The sequence below is a fragment of the Carlito syrichta genome, unplaced genomic scaffold (genome assembly GCF_000164805.1).
Source record: "Carlito syrichta isolate Samal-C Ts95f unplaced genomic scaffold, Tarsius_syrichta-2.0.1 Scaffold313936, whole genome shotgun sequence".
Lineage (NCBI taxonomy): Eukaryota > Metazoa > Chordata > Mammalia > Primates > Tarsiidae > Carlito > Carlito syrichta.
This window is the reverse complement of record NW_007258032.1, coordinates 1,438,701-1,452,609: the sequence shown is the minus strand read 5'-3', so window position 1 is coordinate 1,452,609 and position 13,909 is coordinate 1,438,701. Positions and strand designations below refer to the sequence as shown.

The window sequence follows — 13,909 nt, the reverse complement described above, 5'->3', positions numbered from 1 at the left end:
CCCCCGCAGGCTGCTGCGTGTTGTGTGGTCTGACTCGCTGCCGCTGCCTCCCGATTTGGAGTCCCCAGCCTTCGGGTCCTTCTCCTTCCTCCGATCACTGCCGCTGCGGTTGGAGCCACTGCTCCGACTGCCTGTAGGGGACAAGCAGACCCAGGGGAGCTCAGCTTGCTGAGGAAACCCGGCACACCTGCGGCCTGGCTCCTTGGCCCCTTCTGCCTTACCTTCACTGTGCTGACTGCTGGCGCTGCCCCCGCCATAGCTGTAGCCCAGCTCCGGGAAGCCCGGGTGCGGGTTGTAGGGGTGTGGGGGTGGCGGGTACTGGTAAGGGAAAGCCATGGGCCAAGGGGCAGCCCCTGGGTGCGGCAGAGGAGCCAGCGTGTCCTGGTCTGAAGCGCCACTGGAGCCGTCGTGGTCGTGCAGTGACAAGTTGGCCATGTCTGTGGAGGGGAGGGCTGGGTGAGTGGGCTAGGTCCATCCCATGCCCTCGCATCCCTCGATCGATCGGGAAAGACGGGTTCCAGCCTAGACTGGGTGGGCTTTGGATGACAGCAACTGAGGTAGTTTCTGACCAGAATGAGAAGGCACAGGCTAGAGAGCAGACCCCCTTCTGCAGACCGTCTGTGCCACCACTGATACAGCCTTGGGAGACCCTCCCTAGAAGGGCCCCAAGTCATTTCAGATTCTCAGCCAGATCTGCACACCCAACTTCCAACCCCTTGAAGGCCCTTGCAGAGCTTTTGGCACTTTCTCCCCTCTCCTCAGTGGGCTGGAAGAAGGAGCAAAGACTCTGATTTGGCCATTTTTTCTTCTGTTCACTCAGAGGGCGCAAGGTTGAGGATTATAGAAGGCTGGGATACCAGACACCCACTGGGTACTTCATACCTGTCCTTCATTAAGCACAATACAAAGCACTATCTCCTGAAAATATTACCACAACCCTATGAAGATGGTACTGGGCACGTTTTTTCCAGATAAGGAAGTAAATTCCAGAGAAGTTAAATGACCAACCTGAGGTCAACCTGAAGCCAGCAAAGACACTAAGAGTTGCTCACTTTCTCCTTAGCTCTCCAGATAAGGTCATTGGTTAGGAGCAGGGAGCAGTCTGGGGAAATTTAGATATGATTTTGCCCACATCCTCACGTAGAACTTAAAAAAAAAAGTAACTAAAAGCCCAGAATGACACTGGGTGCTGTGGCTCACACTTGTAATCCCAGCACTTTGGGAGGTGAAGGCAAGAGGATTGCCTGAGCCCAGGAGTTCGAGGCCAGCCTGGGCAACTTGGTGAGACCCCCATCTCTATAATAAATTAAAAAAAAATTATGTGTGGTGGTGTCCATCCCATTCCAAGTAGTCTCAGCTATTTAGAAGGCTAAGGCGGAAGGATTGCCTGACCCCAGTGGGCTGAGGCTGCAAGTAGCCATGAGCGTGCCACTGCAATCCTGCTAGGGCAACAGAGTGAGACTGTTACTCAAAAATAAAAAATAGAAAAAATCCCAGAATGAGCACAGGGTCTCAGGGAAGGTTCTTGGCCCTGATTATATTTTCTTGGTGCTGGGGTGTGTGGTAGTGGTGTGGGAAGAGGCCAGAAAACAACTTAGGTGCCTCCTCTGTGCTGTCCATTCCATTCCCAGCCAGGCCTGGCTCCTTACTTGATTAACATTATTTAGTTCACAACAATGGCTCTCTGGCAAAATTGCATACATACTTCTAAGGGCAAAGTTGCACCTGCCAAATTGGAACTATCTTGGAGGGATTATAAGAGGCCACTAGGACTGAACAACTGCCTGGGACACCCCTTGCTCACATACCATCTATACCAGGTCCCAAAGCTCCAAGAGAGCTGTAACGGCCCTAGGGGCCACCTGCAGGATTAAAACTAGACCTTCCTCCAAGCCCTTAGGTGAACTAGCCCAGGCTTCCAGGGAGAGGTCAGGAGATAAGGCTCTGAGGCAGCCTGTGGAGCCTGCAGCCAAACCATCCACCTGTCAGGGAACCAGCAGCTAGTGGGTGGTGGTAGAGGAAAGCTATAGTCTATGTCAGCACAGGTCCAAAGAGCTGGTGACAACTTCAGCTTCTGGGCTGCTGTCCTGAGAGGAGTGAATGTGTGCTCCTGGGGCTGCCTAGGCCTCAGTTCTTCCCTTTGTGCCTGCTACACTTCCAACTAAGGAGACCTTGACCAGTGAGAAGGAAAAGAACTGTTCTGTCATTATCCCTCTGAACTAGGGTTCTGAGGAAGTTGTATGGGTTACGATGATGCTTTAGAAACAACTGACACTATTCCAGGCACTCAGGGCAGGTCCTAGGAACAGACATACTGGCTCATGCTTCTAATACCAGCCAGCACTTTGGGAAGTTGAAGCAAGAGGACTGCTTGAGCCCAGGAGTTCAAGGTTACAATGAGCGATGATTGTACCACTGCACTCCAGCATGGGCAACAGAGCAAGACTCTGTCTCTTAAAAAAGAAAAAAGTAGAAGAAAAAAAAAAAAAGCCAGGCCCAAGAGGAAGATAAGGGAGATACAGGGCAGGTAAAGAGGTTTTCACTCCAGAAATCTCAAGCCTTGAACTGTTGTCTCCAATCCGGGTTCTCCAGAGTCTACTGCCATATCCTGGGGCACCTCCCCACTCCCAGTTAAGACATAGGGCAAGAAGGTTGGGGAGGCACGTACTGCCACAGAGGTCGCCGAAAATGTAGTAGCACTGCTCAGAGAAGGTGATCTTGTTAACAGTATGGCGGATGAAGCCAGCTTTCAGCAGGTTGCTGGCATACTTGCGGGCCTCCCTCCGGTCAGTGAAGCCTTCCACATTGTGGTACAGCCAGTCCACCACATCTGAGCCTGGGGGCAAGGCTGCCAGTTGATTGCAAGGTCCATCTGACTTGGACTCATCTGGCCTCACAGAGGCTATGAGGCTGAAGCTGGTTCCAGCTCAAAGGAGTGGTCCAAGGGAACTCTTGGGCCCCCTGGACTGCCCTGCGCCATCACTCCCCACCCGTCCTTCATCCCACCATGGGGCTCTCTCACCGATGAAAGCGTTAGGGATGGTAATCTTGAGCCACATACGGTCACGGACCTCCAACCCTGATTCAGGGGAGGCCATGGCTTTTACGATGGCGGCCATGTCACTGTGGATGGACAGGTGGAAGTCGTCTAGGCCTGGGGATGGGAGGCAGAATGGTGAGGCAGAAAGGGGTTTTGGAGTTAGGTAGACAGGAGTTTGCATTTCAGCTCAGCCACCAAATAAATTATGGGACGAATGCTAGGTAAATTACTGACTTCTTGGACACTCAGTTTCCCCTTCTATAAAAATGGGGATTTTAGTATCTACTTTCCAAGGATATTTGAAGAAAGAATTAAATAATATACATGAAGGTGCTTAGGACAGTGTGTAATGTATATGTGATGATAGTAAAAATATCCGCCATTTCTTGAATGCTAACTTTATGCCACACACTGTGATGTTGCTTCACTTATATCCTCTCATTAAACTGTCAAGAACCTGGTAAAGTATCATTAGTCCCATTTTGCAAGCAGAAACTGAGGTGCCCTGAGTACTCAATACAAGTTCAGAAGCAAACACTGTTGAGTGAGGATTGGAGTGCCCACTAGGGAAGTTGCAATGTGGAGCTGCTGGGATGAGCTGAGTCCTCTCTCTGGTCCTCTCTGGTGCTCAAACAAGAGTCTCCATGTGGGCCCTCAACAGTCCCTCCCACCTGGCCCTGTCTGCTGGGCCCAGAGGACAGGATTGGACACTCACGCTCTGTGTCAGGGATGGAACTGGTGATGGAGGAGCTGGTGGAGGTGATGGTGCTCAGGGAGGGGCTCATGCCGTAGGCAGGGAAGGTGCCCGTCATGGCTGCAGTGTGGGAGACCCAGGCCGCAGGGTCAATGGGCCGGATGGGCTCGCCTGCAGGGAGGATGAGGAGTCATGGGCTGCCCACCCTGCCCACTGCCGGGCCCAACAGGATAGTGTGGGGGTTCAGGGCAACATAGAAGAAAGAAGAGATGGGGTCATGTATGTCAAGCACCAGCTTTAGGGCTGAGGCCCCTATCCACTTACTCCTGGGCAATGTGAAGCAACCACGTGGACTTGGGTCCCAGCACTTTGCCACAGTCAGGGTGATGGGCCTGAAAACAAGGGTGTCCTAGTGAAGGCAGGATGTGTGGAAGCCAGACCAAGCCCCTTGCCTTACAGCCAGAAGTGCCTACCCCTCCTTCCCAGCGCCCCATTCCATCCATACCCCGGTTTGTGCACAATCTCCCGTAGCACCCGGACAGCATCATCATTACTCATGTTCTCAAAGTTGATCTCGTTTACCTGGGAAGGAGGACCAGGAGTGGGATAAGCAGTTGTCCTGGGGAGTTGGAGAGGGGACTCAGTTTGGTAGGTCAGGTGTCTTTCTCCCACCAAGGGGCCTCTGAATGAGCAGGGTACAGAGGATAGGGACATCGCCCTACTCCGTATATACACCACCACCCAGGGTGGGCCACAATAATACCTGTAACAGCATATCTCCTGGCTCGATGCGTCCATCAGCAGCCACAGCCCCACCCTTCATGATAGAGCCAATGTAGATGCCACCATCACCACGCTCGTTGCTTTGGCCCACAATGGAGATGCCCAAGAAGTTATACTTTTCTACAGGAAGTAATTTAAGACCTTGAAAGGGAACAAAGCTCCTACCCAAATTCCCAGCCCATTATTAAAAAAGTAGAAAGGGACAGGAACTGACATCCACTGAATCTAAATCAGGTCAAGCATGCGTTCATTGAATCCTTGCTGGCTGTGGGGTTGGGAACCTTAGTCCCATTTTACTGAAAAGGCAACTGAGGTTCAAAGAATTTAAGTGACTTTTCTAAGTCAGTAAGTGGCAGAGCCAGGATTCAAACTTAGACTTAAATTCCAAAGTTGGGCTCTTTTTATTATATTCAGTTGTCTCCTAAAGAGAGTACATAGGGCAGAATCAGAGAGCAAGGATGCAATGGCTGAAAGATGGGAAGGGGTGGGGCACTCAGAAATTGCTTCTTCCACAAAGCCTTCTCTGATCCCATTTTCTGCTTCCACAACTCTCTGTGCTTATCTCTGTCATAGCCCTGATTACTAGATACTGACATGATCAGTTTATGTATCAGTTGATGTTAATGAAAGAGAGTTCCTCGAGGGGTAGGAACATAATTTATGCCTCTTTGAACTCAGGTCAGTCCAGTGTCTGGCATATAGCAGGTGTTCGGGTTTTGCTTCATCAGACTCACCCATGTTGAGAGTAACCGTGATGATGTTGAGTGACATGGTGGAGTCCGTGATGCTGCTGAAGGATGAGGACTGGAAGAGACAGAGTCCCTGAGCAACAGCTAGGGGTGGCAGGAACCCGGCACCTCTTCAAGGTGAGACTTGGCACCCGACCCTCCAAGGTTCTAAACACTGAACTAAGGGGACAGGGCCAAGGAAGAACAAACCTGGCCCTGCCTGGGAAGGGCTCTCAGTCTGCCCCGACCCATCCCTAGCATCCCAGGTCCCATACCCGCTCAATCCGAGAAACCTTCTGCTTCCGCCGCCGTCGCTTGTGTCTTCTCATCAGGCGTGAGGCGCTGCTCTGTTCTGTGGAGCTGCTGAACCTGTGGGGCCCACAGTCGTTCCCCACCAGGCTGGCCCAGCCCTGCCCCATGAGAGGCACTGCAGGGCCCAGGTCCCAACACAAAGCCCACGTCACCCTGGAGCCCAGTATTCTCAGGGTTCAGGACTCCTCAGGGGTTACCTGCCCCACAGCACCCAAGAAACTAAAGTCCCACCTGCTGGTAGAGTCATCCTCATCTGAGTCAAAGAAGCTGGTGGTCTCCAACTCACTGCTCATGAGGGTAGATGAACTGTCATAACCCCCTGGCTCTCGCCGCCGCTCCCCCTTTGCAGTTCCATTTAGCCGGGCTGCTGCAGGGGATGGAAGCAGCTATATTCACACAGTGTCTAGTGCCGGAGTAAAGGAAGGAGAGGGGGCAGGCTGGGGGCTATACTGGGGTCAGACACATCCAGAGCTTAGGAAGCAGAGCAAAGAGGTGAGCTGCTAGGTGAAAGATGTGGGCTGGCATGGGGATGGGAAGCCATCCTGTTCAGGGAAGACACACCAGGCTCTGGGCCATCCCTCCGGCGTGGTCGCTCCCGCTGGGCAGACACCAAAGAGTCCGTCTCTGTGTCATTGTCCAGGTTCTCCTGGCTGCCCCCACCAGCATGAGGGCTGCAGGGAAGAGAGAACTTGGTGGGGGAGGGGGCAGGCTGGGGGCTCCCTCCCCCAGCCCTGGGTTGAGCTGATGCAGCCTTCCCCTGTGGGCCCTCCCCACCCTCAGGTCACACTCACTGGAAGGATGGGGGTCGGGAGTCCCCAATGCCTCCTGTGCGCTCCATAGGTGGTGGCAGCTCCGATGGGTTGTCAGCACAGAAAGGGGCTGGCTCTGGGTGCGAGCCCTCAGCTGACACCAGCTGATGGAGAGAAAATGGGTGGGTACTATATTACTGGGAGCATCAGGGAGAAGGGGGATAGCTGGCTTCTGGCAGGGCATGAAGGCATAGGGAGGATGAGGCAGGAAATATCGAGCGAGAAGAGGCAGTACTGTGCAAGTGCAGCCGAGAAGAGCAGACCCCTGCCTGGGTTGGTGACATGGCTGAGAGACATGGGTTGATGAAATGGGGTAGGAACAAAGAACAGGGGTCAGTAGAGATCAGCAGGTGACAAGAGGGAACTTGAGGCAAAGTGTCTCAAAGGGCATAAGAGACATTATTGTTTACACTGTGTGTTTCTTCCCCTTTTCTTTCCCTTTTCCCCTTCCCATCACTCTCACTTTTCACTAAGGTTATAGAATCTGGAGTGAGAAATAGTTCAATCAGAAAACTAAAGGAAGATTCAGATATTGAAGCATAGAACTATCTACAGTCTCAGTGATGCCTATCCCCCTCCAGCCCAGCACAGGGATACAGGTAGGTGGAAGGCTGAGGGCTTACCCAGGACACCACCCGGCCATTGAAGCAGGGTAGCTTAGCATTGTCGTCCGAGATCTCCTCCTTCACCACTCTGTAAGGAAGGGGGTGGGGTGTCAGAGAGAACTTTCTAGGATAGAAATGGAGGGTCCTCAAATCCCAAATTTCATGGGTTCTTCTACCCTAAACTAGGAATGAAACCACCAGCACAAAATTGGTCAAATGAGAGCAGGGGTGAGGGTGACCTAGAGGCAGCTCTTTAACGCCACCAGAAAGACACCCATCCTCCCTAGGCCAGCTGCCTTCCTGGGGCATCCTCTCAGTCATTGGGTGACTGCAAATTACAACTGAAAAATCACTGTCCCCTAAGCTACTGTCTAACATCTCCAGATGCTCTATCCATTCCCAACATGGCTCACCTGGGCTGGACTTTCTTTTCTCCTCTGATTCCACATTGGAAAAAAACACAGAATTATTACTGTCCTTCCCTTCTAAACTGGGAATCCTGATGTTGTGGGAGGTGTGGACAAGAGATTTAAGAAAATTAGAAAAGAGAAAGTGAGAAGACATTTGCTGAACACCTTCCACATACCATTATGATAATTAACAGCAACAACTGCTCTCACTTTTTTTTTTTTTTCGAGTCATAGTCTCACTGTTGCCCAAGCTGGAGTGCAGTGGTACATTCATGGCCACTGAAGTCTTGACCTGCTGGGCTCAGGTGATACTCTCACCAAGTAGCCTTCCAAGTAGCTGGAACCACAGGCACGTGCCATCACGCCTGACTAATTTTTTTACTTATTGTAGATCTGAAGTCTTGCCAAGTTGTCCAGACTGGTCTCAAGCCTGTGGGCTCAGGCAATCCTCTCACCTCTGCCTCTCCAAAGTGCTGGGATTACAGGCGTGAGCCACTGTACCCAGCTTGCTCTTACGTATTGAGCAAGTATTATGGCCAAGCACTGCTAAGCACTTTAGTTGTATCACTTCATTTTTTAATTACATTTTAAATTTAATTTAATTAATTTTCAGTCGAAGTCTCACTCTGTTGCCCAGGTTGGAGTGCAGTGGCACACTCATGACCACCCCAGTGTTGACCTGCTGGGCTTCGGTGATCCTTCCACCTCAGCCTTCCAAATAGCCAGATCCACAGGCATGCACAACACCTGGTTAATTTTTTAATTATTGTAGAGATGAGGTATCACCAAGTTGCCCAGGCTGGTCTCGAAGTCACCTTGGCCTCCCAAAGTGCTGGAATTACAGGTGTGAGCCACCGCACCTGGCCTATCATTTCATTTTAATACTCCCAACAATGCTATAAGGCAGGTTCAGATGGGGAAACTAGGCTCAATAGGTTCAGTAATTCACCCACACTCACACCACTAGTAAGTGAAGAGCAGGAATTTGAATCCTGGCCAGCCTGATTCTAAAGTCTGTATTCTTTTTTTTTTTTTTTTTTTTTTTTTTTTGAGAAAGCAGGATTTATTGAGAAAACAGAAAAGCTCCCGCAGTGGGAGGGGACCCAAAGGGCTTGCCCTAAAGTCTGTATTTTTACCTATTATACCATCTTATCTCCCTATAGTTAGAACATATAATTTTCACATCGATCTCATTAGGCAGACAATATAACCCTCATTTCATGAACAAGGAAACAGAAATATTCAGTAAAACTTGTCCAAGGTCATAGAGCTAGTAGATATCAGAGCTGGAATTTAACCCCAGGCTCATCTGACTCCAAAATCCATACTCTTTCCATTGTATTTCACATTCTTCCCTGCACAATTACAGAGGCAATGTGGGTTAGTGTGGAGGATGGGGAGTGGGGGACAGGGATGTGGGCATGTAGTTTGGCCTGGGGAATGTGGTGAGGCAAGAAGTCAGACAGTGACTATAGTTAGGGGCCAGGGAAGGGGGTGGAAAAGTCTGAGAACTGACAGACTGTCAAACACACCACAAGTACAGAGATGGGAAGACATTACGAGGAAGACATGACACATGCCTGGAGCTCTAAGCAGAGAAGGAAGACAGCAAGGAAGGAGGCTGGGAAGCCCAGGCCTCCCTTGTTCTTCTTCTTCTTCTTTTTTTTTTTTGAGTAGGAGTCTCGCTCTGTCACCCAGGTTAGAATGTATGCAGTGATACACTCATGGCCACCACAGCCTCAACCTGCTGGGCTCAGTAGATCCTTCCACTTCAGCCTTCCAGGTAGCTGGAACTATAGGCATGCACCACCTTGCTCAGCTAATTTTTTAATTTATTGTAGAGACGAGGTCTCGCCAAGTTGCCCAGACTGGTCTCGAACCTGTGGGCATAGACAATCCTCTCACCTCTGCCTCCCAAAGTTCTGGGGATTACAGGCATGAGCCACCACGCTCGACTCTGGCCTCCCTTGTTCTTGGAGCAGCTTCTGTCTAGCCTTGGGAACGTGCTTGGCTCCTTGTGATGCTTACATTCTTGGACTCACAGCCAAGTTCTCAGGCTGAGCCTGCCCTCCCCCTCCCATCCAGCTCTGGCTCCTCACCATATCCAACACCACAGCGACCCTAAGAGGGCAGGCTGAATCATCCTGCTCAGGCTCACAATGACACAGGCAGAACAGGCTGGAAAGAAGTGACAGAGAGGTAGTGCAGACTCACCAGTCAGTCTGGCTGTAGGGTATTCCAAGCTTGCAGACCCACATGGAAATCAGAGCTCAAAGGAAAAGGGGGTACACAGGCCACAAGGCATGGACTCTATGACCTGTTTTGGAAAGGGTCTCCCTGTGGGAAGGAAACTGCTACTGAGTCCCTACTTGCCCCTTTTCCTTCCTGGTCCACCACGCTGCTCCACACTACAGATGTTTCTTCTCTTTCTGGGGGTCACTGACAGGTCGTCAAGGCTCTGCTGACTCACAACAATCAGCTGATTGTCGGCAGCCTTGGGGGACCTCAGATAGGCTTACCCTCCTACCACAGAGCTGAATGGCTCAGGGTTCCAAAATGCTTGCACACACACGTACACACACTCACTCTCACTCGTGCTCCAACTGGAGTCAAACAAATGTGGGTTCAAATTCCAATTCTACCACTTATTAGCCCTTCTATCTTAGGATATTTCTTAACTTTTCCATGCCTCTGTCTCATCCTGGTAAATGGAATTTTTTTTTTTTTTTGAGTTGGAGTCTTACTCTGTCCCCCAGGCTGGAGTGCAGTGACATGCTCACGGCCACTGCAGCCTCAACCTGTTGGGCTCAGGCGATCCTTCCACCTCGGCCTTCCGAGTAGCTGGAACCACAGGCGTATTCCACCATGCCCAGCTGGTTGTTTTTTTTTTTTAAATTGTAGACACGAGGTCTCCCCATGTTGCTCAGGCTGAACTTCTGAGCTCAGGTAATCCTCTCACATCCACCTCCCAAAGTGCTGAGATTACAGGTGTGAGCCACTGTGTCTGGCTGATAAATGAGATTCTTAAATGCCTGGCATGATCTAGGCATACAATAAAAGTCAGTTACTAACTTTGTCCTTGTTTAGCAGGATCCACAAAGTTTCTAAGGAGAGGGCAAACAAATCTGCTCATCATTCATTGTTCATCCAATTTAAAAGCTTTTGCCAAGAGCCCAGTGATTTTTAGATTCTGTGCTTGTCATTGTATAGGCGACATGAAACATCAGACCTAGAGCGTGCCTTGTTCTTAGAGAGGTTACGGTCCAGGTAATAGTTCATGTAAGTATATTACAAGTCGGAAGTTGTTGGTCAGAGCCGTAAGAGCAGAAGATGTACTCACTGGATAGACTCTGTGGAGTGTTACTTGGATGTGAAGATGTGAGGATAAAGTACCATGACAGTTCTCAAAGAAAAGCTCAACCCAGAGCGTAAGATAATTTGGACCTGGAGGAGACAGGGGAAGAAGAGTGTTCCAGGTAGCAGATCCAGGGGGAGGGCAGTGTGTGCCATGGAAGGGGAGCAACACAGTCAATGACCTAATTTGCCCTGTTGCTCTTCCCACAGCTCAAAGCCAAACTAGCAGTGGGTACCTTGTTACCACGTACCATCCACCATCTCCTCAATGCTAGAAATGTTTATCCTTCCTCCATCTCCCAAATAACTTAAGATCGCTAGGCCTACCCTGAGTCTGAGAAATACTTCCAGAGATCAGCTGGGGCTTGAGGCCTCAGGCCTCCTACCAGCCTCGAAGGGAGAGCCTGGAGTGGAGAGATGGAGAGCAGCCTTCTCCTCTGACATCAGGGTTACCGCCCCTCCTCTCCTGGGGCTCAGATACACAGCAGCCCTGTCCCTTCTGCAGTTACCAAGGCTTACCACCTCCCTCAGAGAGGATTCATCAGTAACAAGATGATAATAACAACACCTACGATGTGTGACTAAGTCTATGTCGAATCAGGCTCTGCCACTTACTGTGTGACTTTGAGCAAGTCACTCGAGCTTTCTGTGCTCCAGTTTCCTCATTTGTAAAAAGGGGATACTACTATGTATTTTACAGGGCTGTTATGAGGATTAAATGAGTGAAGATTTGAAAAGAATTTAGACCAGTGCTTAGAAGACTATAAGCACCATAAAATGAGTTTGTTTAATAAAGGAAATATATATCTATATACTCCTCAGCTATTAGTCCTCTGACAAGGTAGCCTTATCAGGTCTCCTGCTCATTTACCCTTCTGGGGATAGAAACAAAGTCAGTCTCCTCCACTTCATTTAGCACTCTTCTCAACCTTGCTAAAATGGCCAACTGATATTTTGTAAAGGGTAGTTCAGTACCAATGACATATGCAAGGTGGCTTCGGGTTGTTTAGTTCAGTAGTCAAAATATTCGTTTTAAACATATTTTAGAAAGAAATGTAGACAGAAAATCAGACCTGTGATTTCCTATTATTGGTTGACTGAAGTCAAGACAAAGAATGAGTGGACTGGCAGTAGATTTAAAGAAAAATATTAAATAAACAATGATGGATGTAATGGGGGCCCTCTTCTGACTACAGTTAGGCCTGGCTCAATAGCAGCCTTGAGAGAGTGAGAGCAGCCCAGAGATGTCCAGGCTTACTAGGTGGGGTCTTGGCCCAGTGGACCCAGGGATAAGTAGGGGATGGAGACACAGGTCTATCCTTGTCCCTCAAGGCATCTGGATCTGTGGTGGTCCCAGTGCACTGGACTCAGGCTGATTTCCCCCCTTCTGTATCCTGAGGCAATACCTTGGTCCTTTCTAACCCTATCCTTCTCTTGCCAGGCCAAGGTTCCCGCCCCCTCACCCACACCCCTTCCAGACTCATCCCTCTTCAGGATTTTCCAATCAGGGATGTCTGTCAATAGACTGAAGCCAGACAATCACACCAGGAGTACCTCACCCCAGGGTAGGAACAACAACAGAAACAAGAAGAGTCAGAATCTACACAGTGCTGCCCAGTGTACTTTCACACACGATTTCATGGGCTCATCAAACCCTGAGTTCCAGGGCAGGAGGTGACAGCAAAACATGCCAGGCAGAAGACAGACGCGCTTAGTTCCCAGGAATAGGAGGGCTAGGGTCCTGGGAGAGAAGCCAGACAGACAAACGTTAGGGGGAAGCATGTTTCCCCTCCCTGGGCACTGGAGCCTCAGTTCCAAAGAGCAGAGCAGGCCTCAGACTAGGGCTGGAGAGGGCCTTCAGGCCTGGAAGGCCCAGTGAGACCTCCCCCACGGTCTCCAGGCCCAGCGCCCAGCTAGTGCAGGGCAGGCTAGTGTGGGGGCCTCCCCCTCCTCCAGTCCCCAGAGAGTGGGGGGGGGACTGAGGGGATCAGCCACCCCCCCCAGGCCAGCTGCTACAGAACCTTCCGGCTCCAACATTCCATCCCCTCTTAAAGGGGAAGTCGCTGCTTCCAAACTCCGCCTGTCCAGAACCCTGCAGCTAGGTGGAAGAGAAGACCCCGCCAGGAAGGGGAAGATGGAGAACACCGAGAAACTCTTGCCGTCCCTCCCATCCAGGCCCCTAGCCCTTCCCAACGCCTCTCCCTTGGCCACTGTCTGGAGGAAAAAGGCCTCAACTCTGAGCGGGGGCCAGCCCCTGGGTCAGCGAGGACTCCTCCTTAAGGGTCAGGCGCTCTGTTCCCCGTGACATCCCCAACAGCCCACAAAGGAGAGGGGGGACAGCTAGATAAACATCAGGTGTGTAGACCCTCGCTTCCAGCCTGGCGCCTGGGCACCCCCGACTCCCCTCCCAGCTCAAAGTCCCACAGCCTAGCCCTTAGATGCAGGATACTCCAAATATGGCTCTGAGTCGTGCAGCTGAAAAGATGCAGAGGGCGAAGGCAAGTGCCAGACACCCCAAGTCTGCGCTCAAGAGGTGGCTCCCTTGGCAGGGGAGGTTGAGGACTTCGGTTGTGGAATTAAGGGGGTGAGGGGGGAGTGTCTGTCTATGCGGGCCACTGGTCTCTAAGGAGGTGGGGGCTTGACTGGCAGCAACTCGGACCGCTCCTGGGGAGTTGGACGTCCCCCACACGAGGGGGTCCGAGGTCTCCCCTCAAGAGGGGGAACGGGAGTCTCTAGAGGGGCTGGAACCCCGGCGCCCGAAAAAGCCAAGGGGTCACGGCACAGACGGGCCGCGTCGCCCCGTAGAAGTCAGAGTGGGGCTAGAAGCCAGTGGAGCAAGGGAGTCCAATCTGGCCGCGTCGTCGCTCGGAACCAGAGGGGCGGGGGCCATCCTCACCCGAAATCGTCGTCCATAGACTTGAAGAAGAACTTATAGCTGGGGCGCTGCAGAACGCCCTTAAAGTCCGCCAACGTGACGCGCTCGGCGGGCAGGGGCAGCTTCACCAGGTACGGCGTCTCCTGCCCGTCCAGGTGGTAGATGATCTTGGTCTCGCCCATGGCTCCGGCCTCGGGCCCGGCGGCCCGCGCGCGGCCTGCTCGGGCGGCCGGGCCGAGCGACTCAGGCGGCGGCGGCGGCGGCGGCGGCGGCGCTCGGCGCGGCCCAGCGGCTCACCC

At 51.6% G+C, this 13,909-nt stretch overlaps 1 protein-coding gene across 2 annotated transcripts in view; it reads right to left on the bottom strand.

The window, feature by feature from the left end:
- DVL3 (dishevelled segment polarity protein 3) overlaps positions 1-13,903 on the bottom strand; it is a 14,307-nt gene extending 404 nt beyond the window's left edge. Inside the window, exons 1-15 of one of the 2 annotated variants that reach the window (XM_021718867.1) lie at positions 13,632-13,903; positions 6,990-7,059; positions 6,349-6,470; positions 6,119-6,228; positions 5,789-5,924; positions 5,521-5,614; positions 5,252-5,321; positions 4,498-4,637; positions 4,240-4,316; positions 4,059-4,126; positions 3,756-3,905; positions 3,023-3,154; positions 2,669-2,836; positions 222-437; positions 1-131 (exon numbers count right to left, since the gene is read on the bottom strand). The exon at positions 1-131 is cut by the window's left edge and continues 404 nt beyond it. In XM_021718867.1, the coding sequence (XP_021574542.1) occupies positions 1-131; positions 222-437; positions 2,669-2,836; positions 3,023-3,154; positions 3,756-3,905; positions 4,059-4,126; positions 4,240-4,316; positions 4,498-4,637; positions 5,252-5,321; positions 5,521-5,614; positions 5,789-5,924; positions 6,119-6,228; positions 6,349-6,470; positions 6,990-7,059; positions 13,632-13,792 (1,845 nt within the window). In that variant the 5' untranslated portion in view covers positions 13,793-13,903. The remainder of the gene's footprint in view (positions 132-221; positions 438-2,668; positions 2,837-3,022; positions 3,155-3,755; positions 3,906-4,058; positions 4,127-4,239; positions 4,317-4,497; positions 4,638-5,251; positions 5,322-5,520; positions 5,615-5,788; positions 5,925-6,118; positions 6,229-6,348; positions 6,471-6,989; positions 7,060-13,631) is intronic. The other variant, XM_021718868.1, reaches the window with a different exon arrangement.
- Between the last annotated feature and the right edge of the window lie 6 nt (positions 13,904-13,909).